The sequence below is a fragment of the Gallus gallus genome, chromosome 2 (genome assembly GCF_016699485.2).
Source record: "Gallus gallus isolate bGalGal1 chromosome 2, bGalGal1.mat.broiler.GRCg7b, whole genome shotgun sequence".
Taxonomy (NCBI): domain Eukaryota; kingdom Metazoa; phylum Chordata; class Aves; order Galliformes; family Phasianidae; genus Gallus; species Gallus gallus.
In genome coordinates, this window is record NC_052533.1 from 88,916,168 (window position 1) to 88,934,239 (window position 18,072).

At 42.8% G+C, this 18,072-nt stretch overlaps 2 protein-coding genes across 6 annotated transcripts in view; one reads left to right on the top strand and one right to left on the bottom strand.

Moving 5' to 3' along the window:
• Positions 1-7,625, top strand: part of ERP44 (endoplasmic reticulum protein 44) — a 47,640-nt gene extending 40,015 nt beyond the window's left edge. The window contains exons 9-12 of the mRNA XM_419079.7: positions 644-755; positions 1,188-1,329; positions 4,509-4,611; positions 7,032-7,625. Coding sequence (XP_419079.2) covers positions 644-755; positions 1,188-1,329; positions 4,509-4,611; positions 7,032-7,133 — 459 coding nt within the window. The 3' untranslated portion in view covers positions 7,134-7,625. The remainder of the gene's footprint in view (positions 1-643; positions 756-1,187; positions 1,330-4,508; positions 4,612-7,031) is intronic.
• Positions 7,626-7,965: 340 nt separating this feature from the next.
• STX17 (syntaxin 17) overlaps positions 7,966-18,072 on the bottom strand; it is a 34,035-nt gene continuing 23,928 nt past the window's right edge. For all 5 annotated transcript variants that reach the window (XM_015282381.4, NM_001031009.2, XM_015282380.4 and 2 more), the window contains exons 5-8: positions 15,062-15,180; positions 14,917-14,967; positions 12,781-12,867; positions 7,966-12,074 (exon numbers count right to left, since the gene is read on the bottom strand). In XM_015282381.4, coding sequence (XP_015137867.2) covers positions 11,835-12,074; positions 12,781-12,867; positions 14,917-14,967; positions 15,062-15,180 — 497 coding nt within the window. In that variant the 3' untranslated portion in view covers positions 7,966-11,834. The remainder of the gene's footprint in view (positions 12,075-12,780; positions 12,868-14,916; positions 14,968-15,061; positions 15,181-18,072) is intronic.

The window sequence follows — 18,072 nt, forward strand, 5'->3', positions numbered from 1 at the left end:
TAGGAGGCAAGAATGCATTCCTTCAGGGCACTAATGCCTTCCTGAGCAGCATAGACATTCATTTGTTTGTCACCTTTAGTGATGTATTAGCTGTGAATTTAATAACCGTGCGTTACAGTCGACCAGTCACGACACACTTACAGCCATGTCATCAGTTTCTGCTTTCCTTTTCTTTTTTTTTTCCCTTGGGAATGCTTAAGGATGCTCATTTATGGTCTTAGGCAAAATCACCAGCTTAGGATGTGAACCAACATAGGATGTAGTCCAGTATACATACTCAGCCTTCATTTAGTATTCATTCCATATTGTGCTATTCAGGTCTTATTGCTGTTTCTATGAAGATGTGTTTTGAGAATCTGACTGTTTCTTTTGAGCAACTATTCCATTGCACATGTATCCTTTCCTGAAACGTTGATAATGAAATACCTTTATCCTTAAACTGCTGCATGTGATAAGGGGAAGGAAACACGGTTAACTGTGCCAGTTGGGTGTCTTCAATGAAAGGTCAGCAGTTAATGTCCTTAGTTATGTTGTTTCAGCTGTTTCTGAAGCAGGAATCTCACCGGGCTTTGAAAATTGCTGGAATCACTCAAATGTCTTTAGGAAATGGAAAAATTTAACATGTATTTTGTTTTCTGTGCAGGAACTGACAGAAGAAGGCCTTCCTTTCCTCATACTTTTCCACATGAAGGATGATTTGGAGAGCTTAGAGAAATTCCAACAGGAGGTTGCACGACAATTAATAAGTGAAAAAGGTTGGTACCAACTCGTTACTGCTGGAACCATTTTTTTTTTCCAGATGAACTCAATATAGAGTGAAAGGAAATGCCAGAGTCCTAGGTTTGTTTTGTTTTTACTTCTTGACAGTGAAGATTGACTCCTCTAGAAAGAATTAAAATAGAAACATAATGTATTATTGGGTAACTATTTAAGAAAGTCTTCTTATCTAAATGATTTCAAATAGTTTGAGAGGACGTTAAACAAACTTCAGTTTGTATTGTGGCCAAAACCACTTCCAGGTAATCTATTATTTTAGTATGCCTCGTTATTTGAATCTATTTTCAAGTTTTGCATGTTGTATCCATCTAATGTCTCTACCCTGGAACTATTAATGGAATTTTATAGAGTTTCTGGATAATAATAAAAAAAAATCTTAACATGGATTTTTATGTGCTCACGATTTTAAGGTACAATAAACTTCCTCCATGCTGACTGTGACAAATTCAGGCACCCACTCCTCCACATTCAGAAGACTCCCACAGACTGTCCAGTTATTGCCATCGATAGCTTCAGGCACATGTATGTCTTTCCAGACTTCAACGATCTGTCGTAAGTATTTTTTGCTTTTCATTTCATGTTGAGAACAAAGGAAATCATGCTTATATTTTAAACAGGATCACAGTGAGTGAATATGGAATAGGTAACACTGCCTGCACATAATTCAGTGTGAGAGCCTTAAAGTGATATGAATCTCCAACACAAGAAGGACAGGGAGCTCATGGAGCAGGTCCAGAGGAGGGCCACTAAGATGATCAGAGAGCTGGAGCACCTCTCCTGTGAGGAGAGATTAAGGGAACTGGTCTTGTTTAGCTTGGAGAAGAGAAGGCTACGGGGAGACCTCATTGTGGCCTTCCAGTACTTGAAGGGAATGTATAAACAGGGGAGGAGGTATGACTGCTTACAAGGGTGGGTAGTGATAGGACAAGGGGGAATGGTTTTAAACTGAGACGGGAGGTTTAGGTTAGATATTAGGAGGAAGTTTTTCACCCAGAGGGTGGTGATGCACTGGAACAGGTTGTCTAAGGAGGTTGTGGATGCCCCATCCCTGGAGGCGTTCAAGGCCAGGCTGGATGTGGCTCTGGGCAACCTGGTCTAGTGGCTGGTGACCCTGCCTGTGGCAGGGGGGTTGGAACTCGATGATCCTTGTGGTCCTTTTCAACCCAGGCCATTCTGTGATTCTATGAATCGTGAAGTATTAATTTAAATGGAGTTCATTGCATTGCATTAGAAGAGGATCTTGTGCTAGATACTGCTACTCTTTCAAAGTTTTGCTATTTTCCTTAGTAGTTAGGTATTTAGAGCTTTACGCGGTATCTGCAGTGGTGCTCTTTACGTAGCAATTAGCTTGAAAAGCTTTAACATAACGCACGTAACATCTAACTGTTTTTACGCAATAATTATTGTAAAATCCACTATGTGAGAATTCCCTGCCTGTTGGTTTGGTTTTCCCTGCTTTGTGATTCCAAATTTCCTGCATTAGTCTAGTCTGGAGCACTGGTAAAAGAAGTCCTTGTTGACTGAGTTTCTGAAGTTTTCCAAGCGTAGCATGGGAAACAGCCAATCAATGACATACTATTTCAAGAAAGTGTGAGAGAGAACTATGAGGGTGCTTTAGTGAAATACCACTTGGATAATTCCTCTTTACGTCAGCCCATCCCTTCATAATGCACTGCCTTGAGAGCAGCCATAGTAAGCAGATGTTTAGTTTTCTGGGCTCAGCTGAGGAGTGAAGGTGGGTACATTCTATCTTCAGGGACCTATAGATCTTCAGGTGTTCTGCCTTTGTCTTCAGGTTGTGCGTTAAACTCCATTTTCTGTCTCAAACAAGATAGCAAGCAGTGTATATGCAAGTAAGTCTTGGGTAGGAATCTAAGCTCTGAGACTTCAGCTTTTGCCCACTTTTGCTTTTAAAAGCTCAGTATATTTTTATTATAGTTCAATTTGGGTGAAGCCAAAGATTCAAAGCTGATACTCAGCACACAAGGTGAGTGTTCCAGCGGGCATTTTTCTACCTGAAATGTTTATGTCTGGAAGAAGGATTCAGTCCCAGCTTCTCCCTGTAATTCTCCACAGGCTTCTTCTGGAAGTGTGGTCTATCAGTTTTATGGGTCTGTAACAGTGCTTTTCCGACATCTAAAGCTATGTGTTTTGAAATCCTGACGGTGACCATTTTTCTCCTTTTGTTCCTTCTTATTTGGAAGATGATCATCTTAACTGCACATCAGTGCTTTAAAAAAAAAAAAAAAAGAAAAGAAAAGAAATAGTGGGATATTTGCATTTTGAAAGCAGTCTGTATTGTCACTTTTAAAACAGTCCTAAAATAAATCATGTTTAGTTTAGACTTTCATGTTGCCTGTTTTACGCATCCTGTTTCTGGTGTCGAAATCTTAACAGGTACTTTGCTTGCTCTTCCTTCCCAAACTGGCCCCAGACTTCCTGCCACCAACCAATAGTGTTTGGTGCACACTTTCAGCACTGGCCCACCAGAAGATGTCTTTGACTTGTAGCATTGCTGTCCTCTTTCAGGAGTTGTGCGTTGAGGAACAGCCTCTTCAGAGGCAATTCAGACCATCTCCTGGTATTTTCTCTTTCTGCTTTGGCCACTTGGCCCTGTTCAGCCAGCTGTTGGAGGTGGTGACAGGGACTGTTCAGTGTTGTCAGTTGTAGCTTTTCAGAGAGAACTGGCTGAGCTATGAGGCGCCAAATGCCCTTGCTGCACCAGGAGAGAAGAAATTGAAGGGGAATGCCTCCAGCACTGAGGTTGACCTTTGAGAGCCTAAAACTGTCCAGGGGCCCAAGGAGCAGCAGTTCTGCTGTCTGAGCAGCTGGGCTGGAATGAACACCCTTCTTTAAATCAGCGCTAACTCCTGATCCTGTCTGGAAGGGGAGGAGGTCCCTCCAAGTATCACTGCACTACTGGTTAGTTGCAGTTACCAGCACTGCTGCCCAGGTACCCTCTGACACAACATTACACTAATTCTTATCCATAGAACTTAGCGGTGATCTGCAGTGTTGCTGGTAGCAGTCTCACCACACTTGGTTCTGCTTTCCTAAATGTAATCACTGGTGTATTGAAGGACTCCTTACAATACCTGTCCCTATTCATAAGTTATCTTTTGATTGTTTATATGATGATGCTCACATTAGTTTTTTATCTCATCTTTAACGCTTATTAGATCAACTTGCTTTAAGCTTCTTAGTCTATTTGACATCTCCCAAATAATTCTGGATGCTGCAGTTTAGCATACTTGCTGTGGGTGACAGTAGATGATCTCAGATTAGATTTAAATTGATATCCTCTTAGCGCTTATCTCTAGTGTACGTGCAGTTACTCAGGCAGTAGAGAACCTTTCAAAGATGTTTTGTCAATATTGCTACCCAACTGTCATTTGTATCTGTAAACTGTGCATTTGGAGCCTGCTGTTCCCTCTTACATGATGGTTAGTGGAGAGCTGAAGCAAGTATACAATGAAGTTATTGGCTAGCACAGCTCTGTGGGAGTTATTGAAAAGATGAAATACTTGCTGTGTTCTCAAGAGACGGGAAAGAAAAAGAAGCTGGTAGGATGCCTTAACCAACCGCTTGCTTTCTGTCCTGTACTAATCACTTAAAAGTAGGCATAGTGTGCCAGATGGACAGAAATTGGCTACTCTAAGCAGTGCACTTTGTCTTCTGTGTTTGGACTTAACTTCTTGTAAACATGTGGGTGTTTGGTTCATTTGTTTCAGAGTTCCAGGTAAACTGAAGCAATTTGTACTAGACTTGCATTCTGGAAAACTGCATAGAGAGTTTCATCATGGCCCTGATCCAACTGATGTAGCACCTGGACAGGTAAGGTTACAGAAAATACATTTAATTTGTCCATTTAATAAAGACGTTTTTCCCCTCCTTGTTATAGGTATACTTCTTAATGCGTATATGCTTTTAACTTCAGTCACGTAAAAGAGCAGTAGTTGTATCTATTTTGCCGTGTAACTAAAGCTGCTTTTGGTTAAAGGGAGGGAGGACATCATTGGGAAACAGGCTCTTATTTGCCTTGTATAATGGAAGAATGTAGGAGTAGCTGTTTTCTCCACTGAAAGGTTTTGGGCTAGATGGTTGCTCTGAGCTCATAAAGCTGCTCCTATTTCAGTGGGGAAAACTGATTTTATACATAGCTGTAGAAGTAAAATAGATCATTGTTGCTCATACAACACGCTGAGAGAATGCTTCTAAAGGGAAACATCAGTTGACTGTTTTAATTATTTACTTGTGGTCACCAGTTCAAGCAGGGGGCAGATTATTAGAGCATCAGTGAAAGACTGATAAGCAGCAGTAGGGCTTATTGCTTTTATTAATGCAGTTAGAAAGCAGCATTAATAGTGCTCACACACTGCCTTTGTCAGTTCAGATTCCTCATGGTCCTGCTCAAAGACTATTATACTCTGTATTTACGTGTGTGGCAGTCATTCCTGGGATCTTTTCAGGAAGAAAAAGGAAAAGGATCTAGTAGATCATTCTCCAGACACCTCATTGCTTTAGTTCAGCCTAGCAGGAGGCAGCAAAGAAAGGATGTGGTTATCAGCCCTGATTCCCTCTGCTCAGCCCCATCTGTCTGTGTCTCAGCCTTGTATCTTCATGATACATCCTTCTGCTCACATGCTTGTGAAAGAGTGTAAATACAAGTCTGTCAAGCAAACTTCTTAATACTTCAGGCCCTGTCTAAAGATGTATTTGTTTTTGGATACTGCTTTTGACTTGAATGGTTTATTTTCTAGGGCTTAAAGAGCTGTGTTGGTCCCAGAGGACCCTTCCCTCGTGTTAGAGCGCCTTGGGCTATCCCAGAACCCATAGGTCAGAGATTGTTAAGGCCCCTTGTCCTGATTATCTGTAGGGTGGAGTAAGAATGGCTCCGCGCTAAGGGTGTTGAGCACAGCCTCCTGTTGTTCTGCTCACAGTTAACAGAATTAAAAGCAGAAAAGCCCTGGAGGAGGGGCAGGGCAGTAACATGTAATGCAGGGGTGAAGACTGGACCAGCAGCTGCAAAAGCCTGCAGATGGCTGAGCTGGGAACTGTTCCCAGTACTGTGCAGCTAGGTTGTGAGCAGCTGGCCTCACAGCAGAACTGGATGTTAACGATCAAGGTTTTCTCTGATGCTGGAATACACTGAGCTCCTTCCTGTGCCAACGTTCCACCCCATGCACAGGTTGTTCAAGTTAACTCATACTGGCTTCGGGTTCAGCTGGGAAAGCATCAGTGCCAGGTAGGGCAGTGTGTACGGCTTTGTGAGCAGAGGATACCCATAGCTGCTGCCATTGGGAAGGAGCAAGTTGGCTGTGCTGTGCAACAGGAGGCAGGAGAGGTTGCCTTGGGCAGGGTGGGATGACTGACTGTTTCTGAATGTTATGATGACTGGCAGTTTAAACATGAAGGCTGAATTTTTCCCATTAGTTCCTTTAGCTGGTAACTCCCTGTATTTCTCAATTCGGTGAGCAACTTGAATTCAGGTCAGTGCGAGGAAAGGCAGAAGATGTGGTTGAGTGGAGCTGGAGACTGAGGCAATCAGCTTAGGGCTGGACATACTTGGAAGCAACTGCAGTGTGTTGGAAGCTTGGCCAGGGTGGAAGGAAACCTGCTAATTTTCTGAGTTCTGCTGCATATGTATGCTCACACTCACTGTGTGGAGCTGCGGACTAGCTTGTCTTCTTTCTCCTTTGAAAAATGCACCCAAAATCCAGTGTCCTTCATTTGTGTCCTTTCTCATCTGTGTATAGTATATTGCCATCAAGTGGAACATGTGCGATGGAAGTACGGGACATAAATTAAACTGGAGGCTGCTGTCCTGTGTCATTTGTGTCCCTTGAGTAGCACATATTATTTTAGTTTTTGTAGGAAATGAATTTTAAAGTATTGTGGCAGCAATTGCACTTTTGCCCTGGTGTCTCAAAAATGCACACACAAACCACAACACCTTCGAAGCAAGTGGTGGACACTCAAGTCTACAGTAGGGTGCCTTTGAAATACTATTAAGCCACTTGTATAGAAACTTACAGGCTGACCCTTCAGCTCTGGTTACAGAAGGAACGTCCTTAACTGATGGTACTTAATTTGTGTCAGGGTGTTTATTCACCTGCTTGGGCCTTTGTGTTTCCAAAGAAAGCTCCATTTGTGGGAGCGCCAGCTGGTTGTGCGCACCCATAGATGGCTGTGTAGTGGAGGGGACTGATCCTCACCATGAATCTAACGTGCGCTGTTACTGTTCTGTTTTTCAGCCAATGCAGGATGTAGCCAGCAGCCCACCAGAGAGCTCCTTCCAGAAACTGGCACCCAGTGAACATAGGTACACCTTATTGAGGGAAAAAGATGAACTTTAAAAACTTGAAATAATCTTGCAAGCCTTTGAGACAGCAGCATTGACTTCCGTGTGGTGGAAATAGTAAACCTATATTTTCATAATTCTATGTGTATTTTTATTTTGAATAAACTGAAAAATAATTTTTTTCTTCCCCAGGCTTGTAAATAAATTGGTTTGGTGGGTCCTTCTGTACAGCAGCTTTCCAACAGTACGTTCTTAACGCTCTAGTAAAATACCAGAGACCCATCCAGACATTTGATGTAACAATTCTGTAAAACTTTTATAATCCAAATGAAGGTATCCCTGCCAGAGACATGCTGTTAACTTGCACTATCCCATTCAATAGGATTTTGGGGTTGTTTTCTGTGTAATCTTGGTAGTATGTGCTTTCTGTTCTTCTTCATGTGAACAGCTCTCCTGGTAATCTATTTCTTTGTCACATTTTTCTCCAACTTGAGAGGGTCTTCTATTCTGGATACTTGGGAGGGGAATAAATTAAAGTTTTACAGAATCTCGTGTGGTGCTTTACTGGGTCTAAATGCTTAAGTAATTAAACAGTTCTGATTATTAAAATACTAAGTGAGGAAAGGTGAAGTTGTAATGATAATGGCTGTATTTTGCATGGTAGGGCTGTACGGGCCAGCTCGTTTCCCGGAATGATGATATGGTACACACAGTTGTGTTAAAACACCACCACTGTTAGAGACACTTCAGAGTTGGAGAGGAGTAGGGGAGACAAACAGCACTGTCGCTATGCAATGGTTAGCATTCCAAATCATGATACTCTTGTATGGCTTTTCCCTCATTTGTTGCACACTCCTTGAATTTGGCTCTGAAGAAGGAATTATTACTTTCCTTGTGGGCTTTTCTATTGTGTACAATGCAAGAATATGGGCTTAATAAATGTAAAAGCTGCTTCATGAAGTAAACGTAAAGAAACCGTAAGATGAGAAAAACACCTGTTAATTCTGGGGGCATGGCTGGAGACTAATTAGTTCTACATTTGCATAGCACATGCTGTGAGCATCCGAGTCTGTGACTTGGGGTACCTAAGAGGCAAGCTGCTTCTCTGGGTATGTGGTTCTCAGTGGGTTCCTATTTATTTCAGTGAGTGCCCCAACTTCTGCAATTCACAACTCAGGATTCCTTTTCCTCTCAGCTAGGTCAGCTCCTCAGGTATGTGACAGAAGAGTGATGTGGGCCTGTGCAGCTGTGCAAGCACTGCACCCAGCAGAGCCTGCTCAGTCAAGCACCTGCAGCCGCAGCCACATGCAGAGGGAGACGGTTGAGTGCCCTCAGCACTAAGCTGCAGCTCATCAAGCAGATGCAGAACTGGTAGCTCACTGCAAGACTGTTCTTAAGCTGGGTTTCTTCTCTTGTGGGTTTTTGTGTTCTGTTTTGTGAATCTGCATTTTGGAGTTGACATGAAGTTTCAAAAAGCCAGCTCTTCTGTTTGATAGCAAGTCAAGCATTTTTAGCAGCGGTCATAATACCTTCAGCTTGAATCCAAAGCTGTCAACAGAGTAGTTTTTAAGGATGGAATTCCTGCATGGTGCCTACAGGGGCTCATCTTATGACGTTTGGTGGGTGACATTTGAGTTTCTCTTGCTGGAGAGAGATAGAGCCTCATTCTACAGCCAGTGATCCAGTGGCTTTCCCTGTGGAAATTAGATATGCCAGCCCACACCCAGCCCCTTTCTTACTCTGTGTTTGCTTTTCTGAGCAAGGACTTGTTCCAAGAGCTCTGGCATCCCTGCACTAGTTGCCAGGTGCGTGCTGAAGTCACGTCGTTGTGTATTTGTTGGAGTAGGACCTGACTCTCTTGGGTTCTTGGTGATCGTGGGCATAGATGTACCAACTTTTAAGAGACTTTTTTTCTATATGCAAGCAGTGTTGAACAGCAGAGGTCCGGTTATGCCTAACACAATGGTCAGCAGCAGCTGAGCTTCTGAACTATCTTAAGATGCAAAGAATTCACCTAAGTAGAGCAAGTAAGGTGTTTAAACTCTGATAAACTCTGATCTTCTACATCATTGGTCTTAGCCCCTTAGTGTTTGGCAAACCACTCCCCAGGGCTCTCCTGGGAAGCTATCAAACAACGGTAGCGTTATCCCCACACAGAACAATGATGTTCCAAACTTGCATTGAACTCAAGCAGTTGGTTTGAAGTACCACATCTGCCCCAGTTCTTAAATGCCCAAAATGCTTTGGGAACTTGTGTTGATTTCAATCAGTGTCAGTATTTTACAGCCCAAGCGTGTAGTTGAGTAACTCAATACAGGATTCTTTAATGTTAATAATAATTTTAATAACAATTACTGAAGGATTGATCTTTTTGATGTGAAAAGGGAATAAAAGCTGACATTCTAAATCAGTTCTATACAGATGGGGAAAAACTTTGGTTTGGTCTGAAAGCATTATGTATAGCTTACATATCTTCTGACCAATGTGCTTACCAATTTAAATGTAGTGTACTTACTTACTCAGGTACCCCTATTTTTTTTGCTCATGTAAATAACTCATCTATTCAAAAAATAAAATAAAATCATAGCTTAAATTAATAGCCCCCCACATTTAGTGTGTGCACAATGGTTTGAAATTGCTTCCTTAAAGCCACAAGGAAGAGAACGGTCCTTGTGGGAGATGCTTTATAAAGAGGGCGTGGGGGAAGCTGACCCAGGCTGAGCAGTGGCAGAAGTTCAGTTTGGTGGGCGTGGATTGTCCCGGCCTTAGGAGGAGTGAGGAGGTCCTGCGGTGTCTGATGTGGCTGCTGCCATTTAAGTGGATGGGGTTCAGAAGCAGACAGGAGGACAGCAGATCCGGCTATTTTAAACGATACCACGACTCAACCACAGTTTCCACTTAAGCACTTCTTCCTTGGTTTCTTTCTTTAAATGCAGCCATTACTACCAGTCGCTGGAATTAACAGCCTTCGCGTGTTACAAACTCATTCAATATATTTACATCCAAAGTAGATGCATTTAAACAGAAGGTTTTTTGCATGACAGGAGGAAACACGCTGCATTACGTGGCTCGCGTTTCCCACTCCTGCTGATTTTACAGATGTAGGCACTGTGGCTTCAGCACACGCAGCCCTGACAACGTTCATGATTACCTGTGAGAACTGTTCTCGTACGCGTCGCTTCCCTGAGCCTCAGCCCTACTTAAAACAGATGCGCTGCTCTGGCTGATAGCAATTCCAATCACACTGTAAAAGTAGTATGGAAGAACTGTTCAGAAAAAGATGCTTGTGCTGTAATTAACGGTTGCTTACAGTGTCTCTAGGCACGAAAACCTATCGCCTCTCATTAGCAGATGCTTCTTTCCATGGTTAACAAAAGGGAGCTCTCTGTATGTACAGTTTGCTTCTGTATCCAGCATTCCCTGCTAGGGAACGCTCCATTCTCAAAAGATGGAGGTAGGACTATATGCGTAACAGTACGACGATGCGAAAATAAAAGCATTAGCACTCTGGCGTACAACAGCAGAGATTACAGAAGCAAATGGCTTCTGAAGCAGTGAAATCAGAAGGCAGTGTATTACCGTAAAAAGCTCGAGAAAGCCCTAACAACGCGCCCCAAAATCTCCGCTGAAAAGGCCAAGAGGCAGCCATACAGGGGGAACAGAGCACAAGTCTCAGAGCTGAACAGTGTACAGGTGCTATGCGGCTGACCTGAGCAAGGGTGGATCACGTACTGTGAAGCTGCCAGCACAACAGCTGCCCCATTGAACAGATTTCTCACCAGGCCTTGCTGCTTCTCCATCCACCCTTGGTATAAAAGATACCCACCCTTGGATAAAGGCCACGGAGGGAGCAGACCTCCAGTGAAGCTCTCCCTCCATGGCACTGCTGGTGCCAGGACAGAAGCGAGGGCAGCAGCTGGCCCTGAGCACTGCTAAAGGCAGCTGAGGCTCCTTGGTCAGAGTGCTGGAGGTTGGCGCTTCGTTCTGAGCACAGTTCCTGAGACAAGCCAAGGAGCTCAAGAGCCATGGAAACTGACTCTTTCCCCCACTGCTGCTTCTTAGGCTGTTTAAATCCTAACTAACTGGGAAGTACAGAAAATAAAATAAATAAAAGATGCTGATCTGAGCTGGCTGATGCAGACAGATGCTGGATATGCATATGTTTCTCCACATTACTCGCCCAGTGTTTTAACCTTACTCTATGGCAAACAGTGCTTCCCTGTGCATAGCTGTTCTGTCCTGGTGGTATACAAAGGAGGAGTTTGGGAATCCAGATAAAAAGAGGAGATTTTAAAGTGCCCTGAACATAAATATAGATGGGAGCTTGTTTTCCTGTCTCTGGCAGACAGGAATTTAAAATTATATACAATTATAATAATAACAATATAATACAAGCTCCGGCTTCTGGGGAGGGTGTTCATGAGAAAGCACTCGTTTCCTAAGTCTCTTTATCTGAAAGGCATTTTGTGCAAATTTGGCTTGAAGCACCTGTCACCCATCAGCTGTTGACATCTCTCTTCTAGGGATTTTATAATTAAAAGTTACCCCATAGTTCTCAGAGTTAAAAGACTGAAGTCACTTATCACATCTGAAAAGAGAAAGCCCCAAAGTTCTGACGTTACTGTTTCACCCTTCCCACGTAACTGTACTGCTGCAGAATTCACACCTCTCAGCCTCAAATCTAAAGCAGGAGGCTGCAAGTCTGTCATTAGCACAGCTACTGTACTTCTGTTCCTCGTTGTAACGAGTCTATACTTCAGCTGGATTTTTTGGCACTTTGGCAAGAAAGCTCTGGACAGCTGCAAGAGACCTGCTCGATCTGTTTCTGTTTTCTTCTTTGTATCAGTTTTCCACCTGTGAAACCCAAAATCCCACCACCAAGTGCAGCTGCAATTCCTGCCACTTTGAAGCCTGCAAGGAGACCAATAGGACCCCCCACCACTCCTCCAATGACTGCACCTGCCACGGGCAGAGCTGCCAGCTTGTATTTTGCAGCCTAGAAGGAGAAAAAAAAAAAAAGAAAAAGGGTTAGAACACGTTCCTGTTGCGAGGTGTGTTTTTCCCCTCATTGCTCGTGGCAATGATTTGAATGCTCAGCAATAAATACACTTGACAAATTAGTATTAGGAAAAAAAGCTGCTCTATTACCCACATGTATGAATCCCAAACAATTAAAAACTGAGCTCTCTCACATATGCAGTTGGGAGCCAGATCTCCTACATGCTACCGGCTGACTCTATACACTATTTATGACCTTGTCTCCACCACTAAATCAAGTGAGAAACAGACAATGCTCAGACTTTTCAGGAGTGTGCCTGAATCCAGGCTTGTGGCTTATTAGCAGCTCCCCCTGACACTGCGTATATTGGAGCTGCACTGCTCTGTTGTTTCACGCTCATCTGATTCCTGTGAGCCAATCGCTGAACGCTCACATCTTTGCAGGTACACCAAAGTAGCATCAGAGTATCACATAATGTGATTTGAAGCAAAAAAAAAAAAAAAAGTATTTTCTAGTAGCCTGGGTGCGATAGAAAATTACAAGAGAGATTGATTTTTTTCCCCCTGCTACCTGTGGGTCATTTCTTCCTTATTTCCTTAATTGCTGGCTCCCTCAGCATTAAAGACGGCGGATCAATGGGGTTAATACAGAGGTTGCTGGGAAGCTGAGTACCATTGATCCAGCAGCAGGAGCAGATCCCTACCTTCGCCAGGTTTTTGGTTCCCTCCTCTGTATTCGCAGCAGCACTGTTGACGTGGTCTTCAATCCTGTCAATCTTCTCCTGCTGAGACTAGATGCAAAGGAATTATGAGTGAGGGAACCTGCTGGGAAGCAGCGGTGAGCCAATACACACCATTTTAATGCCTGTAATCAGGGCCCCACAGCTGCTTTCATCTGCCACACACTGCAGCCATGCAGCCTTAATGGCAGTTCATTAATAGGATCTGATAAACTGCGCTGAAATTACAAACTTACTTAAAAAAAAAGCTTAACTGTCAAATAATAATATGGTGTGAATATTACACAATGCGTTGCTACTGTTAGGGAAAACAACCCATAACATATGATTTCTAAATCTTCTCTGTGAATAGATGAGCTTGCACTTCAAAGGGGAAAACAAGCCAAACTAGCATTTGTGTTTCCTGCTGAGCTTCATGTTCAAAAAAACGTCTATAGAAAGCATTTATCAGTACCAACTCCAACATACAAAGCTGCGCCGAGAAATCTAAATAGAAGTACTTAATTAGGATATTATAAAACACTGACTGGCCTGGTCTAATATTAAACGTGGAGGTTGGTGGCCCTGCCTGTGGCGGAGGGGTTGGAGATTCACGACCCTTGAGGTCCCTTCCAACCCAAGCCATTCTGTGATTCTGACTTCACTTTACAAATATGACAGTGACTACTGAAATATACTTGCTACTGCTTTATCTCTTACTGTTCACTGATTTAAAAGTATTCCATCCTTCCTCAAAATGCAGTCAGATTCCCCTGCAGTCTCTCAGAGAACACTGGAGCAGCAGACAGAGAGGACAGACAGAGGGTTTTGTGGGTTTGTTCTTATTGATCTCTGTGGTACTGAGGCTATTTCATGCCACAGAATAATCAGATGGCTGATGGTCACCTTAAATACAAGGCAGTCACAACTTTGTCCTCTTTCGAATTCAGACAATGCTGAGTCCAGCTCCAGTATCTTCATCTACCATCTATCGAAGACCACTGATCAATTCTGAGTCTTGTCTAATGTCTAATGATGATTATGTGTAAAATCCAGACCTGGGAACAGGAACCCCTCCTTTCTAAAGTCCCTTTCCAGCCCAACGAATCTCATGTCTGAAGCAGCACAGATTCTGCAGAAAGAACAAAAGCTCTCTCATCTATCCCAAGCAGCCCAACAGCCATGGGATTAGATTAAGCAGCCCTCATGGCAGTTGAGAACGGTGGGTTTAAACTTCCAGTGGCAAAGGAAGAATTAAACACTGGGAACTAAGTGTGGATGATAAAAGATGCCACATTTATAAATGTAAAGAAAGAGCAGGATGGAGGTGAGGGAAGCTTCAGACTCTTCCTAGTACCCCTGGTTAAGAGACTAAAGTACCTGAAAGATGTCCAACCTGCACAGTGAATTCTATCCCCACTATTACCATTGGAAACTGTAAGAATGAATGGGACCTGGCTACAGGTCTGATGTCAGCACTGCAGAGGTGCTTCTAAGATTCCTCAGGTGGCAAAGAGCGTTGGCTACAACATCAGGAGTTGCTTAGGATCAACTAGCAGCACTAGTGCTGAAATGAAAGAATACTGCCTCCTCAGAAATCTACCTTGACAGGACCCGAACCAGTAGGAACAAATGAGGAATGAGCAACAGTCCCCTTCTGTTACTACTTGAAAACCAAAAGAAAACCTTCCAATTTCATGCTAGATAATTCAATATTAATGTAATAATTATATCTATCACCTGTGACTTTGGAAAGTATCAAATGTACAAATCAACTGAAACTGGAGGTGTATTTACTATAGGTGCCACGTAGCAAAGTCAGACTTTCACCTGGGCATCTTGGCTAACCGTGGGGAAATACACTGCCTCCATTCAATGGGGGACATTTTCCTGAAGTTCCCAACAATGTCTATAATTTCATAATCTTAATTTAACATCGGACTGAACAAATTCTGTTAATGTGACTCTGCTAATCTGTTACTGTTATTAAGTGACAACCAGCTCAGTCTGCACTCAGATTACAGACAGGAGTGCTGCTCTCCTTTTTTCCCCCAACCAGGCGTTATCCCCACTCACCCTCATTTTTGAAAGCTTCTAATACGGAATGCAATGAATACTTACACTGACTAACACGGAAAAGTCAGTCACCAACTGGCTAAGCTGAATCAAGTCCTACAAAAACAAAAAAAACCAAAAAAACCCAAAGTTATTCTGTAACTGTTAAAAGCAAGAATACCAACGGGATAGTAAGGGAGTCCCAGCATACCTCTTCTAACGTTTCCCAGGACTCAGCTGCATTTTCATTCTGAGGTATCTCAGGAAGGGGAGAACATATCTGGATTAAGCTTTGAGACCCGTCCTTTGCTTCCGTGATGTATGACGTTTCTGAGTGAAAAATAATATGATGTTTATAAATAAACACGCTGGATCAGATTGCAGGTGACACACATGATCTCTCACTCTTGATGTTTCTCATGGATAAGTTGCTATTTTAAATAATTCAAGGCTAGGAACAGCCCCGATAACTACCACACAGGCAAAAGTCCTACTCGCAGTACTACACAGTTTCCTAAAAGGAAGTTATTGCCAAAGAAATGGGCTCATTTCTAACAGTGCAGTTTCACAATCAGTTCTGAGTATGATGAGAAACTGACACGGTCGAAGTTAGGGCCAGTCCATTCATTTCCTATTAGCTGAGCTTTAAAATTTTGCAGAAGAAAATCGAACTTGGGACTAAACCTTCATTTACACGTGATACCTAAGCACTGCACTTCCAAAGCTGGTCAATTATTTTATGGTTACTGTGCTACCACGGTCTGGCTTTCAGCTGTTTGGGCCTAGGAGTAGCTAGGGAAAAATTCTGAAGTAAAGGCAATGAAAACCAAGTACCATGCTGCCAAACACGTAGCGCTCTGTCCCACTGGTAATGGTACCGTGATCATGGCAAACATTTAAAGCTCAGCAGGGTAAAGGAGATATTCTCGAGCATCTTCCTTTCTAAGTTGTCTGTGCCGAGTATAGAAGACAGTAAGACAAATTACTGAGGAAAAAACGTGGAAGGAGAGACAGCCAGGTGGCACGGTGGAAAGCAGATACAATTAACAGATACGTGCATACCTTCTCCAGCCAAAAGCCCCGTCTTGAGCCATTATGGCTGTAATGGACAAGTGCCTAACTATGCACAACTAATTCAGTGCTAGGTAAGAACAGCAGCAAGTTTGGGTTGCCGTTGTAAGGATTAAGTAATAGCTTGGGAGTATGAAAAGCAGGCTGGAGAACGTATGTACCTCAGCACAGTGCAAAGATCATGCTGATTTAGACGGCTATGATTTCTGAAAGCTGACTACTTTAGTAGGACGCTGGTGTTTATTCCTTAGGAGGGTGGAAAGCTTAATGTGGGGGAGACTGGAGAGGTATTTCTAACAATACTATGGTGTAAATATTACATTAAAGTCTTCAGTAGAAGCAGTGAATGTGCCAAGGTACTGTAACAACTTTATATAACTGTTACTGCAACTGATACAAACAATGAAAAACGAATAAAAATAACCTTTCTCAATAAAAATTGAATAATAAAGCATGCTAATACATGGAGTTAATTTAAGATAAAATAAAAACAATACATTTTTATAACGTGTCCATTTTTCAACATTTTTATCCCAGCATCTCAGAAGACAGCAAGCACCAAATCTCATTTCTCTCAGATCAGTACAATTCTAACATAAATGAAGCTGATACTCAGCCATAATTCCTAAGTGTGCAGAGAAGTAGTGCAACAACGGTGGACTAAGTTTTATTTCAGGCCTGTTTTTTAATTACTTCTATCCCTTTTCCTTTCAAACTCCAGACAAGGAAGGCACTTTAACGTCTACTATCGTTACCTACTCTTCCAAAATATATTTTTGATCTGTAACATCAGATTAATTAGAACCACAGAACATCCCATGTTGGATGGGACCCACAAGGATCATCAAGTCCAGATTCCAGCTCTGCATAGCACCACCCAAAACTCAGACCATATGTCTGAGAGCGGTGTCCAAACACTGCTTGAACTCCAGCAGCTCAATGCAGTGCCCACAGCCCTGGGCAGCCCGTTCCATGCCCACAGCCCTCTGGTGCAGCCCCTGTCCCTGACCCCCAGCTGCCCCTCCCCTGACACAGCTCCATGCCGTTCCCTCGGGCCCTGTCGCTGTCACACAGAGCAGAGCTCAGCGCTGCCCCTCCGCTCCCTGTGAGGAGCTGCAGCCGCCATCAGGCCTCCCCTCAGCTCCTCTGCTCTGTGCTGAGCCAACACAGGTACTTCAGCTGCTCCTCACACATCTTCATAGTGCTCCTTTGGACATTCTAACAGTTCTACGTCCCTTTTGTATTGCAGCACCCAGAGCTGCACAGCACAGAGCAGAGTAGGCCACCCCTTTCCCTCTCCTTGTGGCGGTGCCAGGCCCAGGCACTCTGGGGCTCTGTTGGCTCTTTTCATGGGGTGCTTTAAGTACAGCACAGCTTGCTGGTCTTAACGTTAAACGCTCCGTTCTAAAACATTTCTTTTCTCAGTACAGTTAATTCTGTATCAAAATGTATGTGTTTTCTAGACAAACCAATTTTCCTGAATATTCTGACACCTGATGTCGAGCATTTTATCCCATTCCAATCCTTCATGACCCTATTTCAAAACCCAGTTTCTTCTGTCAAGAAATCGTACTCTAATCAGCCACATGCAGGCCCATTTGGTTGAAATTACAATGTTCTTAACTCAGAAGTGGGAAAAAAAGTATTTAAGCAGATTTTTTTTTACAAGCAGAATGTAACAAATTACATTCCCTGCTCCGGTCTGTCCTTAGTAACCCATGCTGACCTACTGCAGAAAAGCGCATCCCTCAGAACACAGAAATGATGCTGAAGATTTGAATGGCACAAAATCAAGAGAGCTTAAATTTTTCAGCCAGTTCATACTGTTATTATTCTCTAATAGCTAAAAATTAGTGACATTAAAAATTCTCAATAAAATTCTTCCCTCGGTTCCAGAACATAAGTTAAAGAATAAGAACGATTAGCAAAAAAAAAAGGTAAAGTCACATTTGGGATGAAAATACGAGTAAGAAACTTCTATTCACTACTTTATGTTTTATCAAGGCTAACCAATTTTAATAGAACCGAGGATGGAAATGACTCCACCACTTACAGCATTTCCACAGACATGCAGTAATACAAAATTCCTCTGCAGACCTCACAGAGCAGCTTCGTACCTCATTACATTCAAGATAAAAATCTAATGCTGTG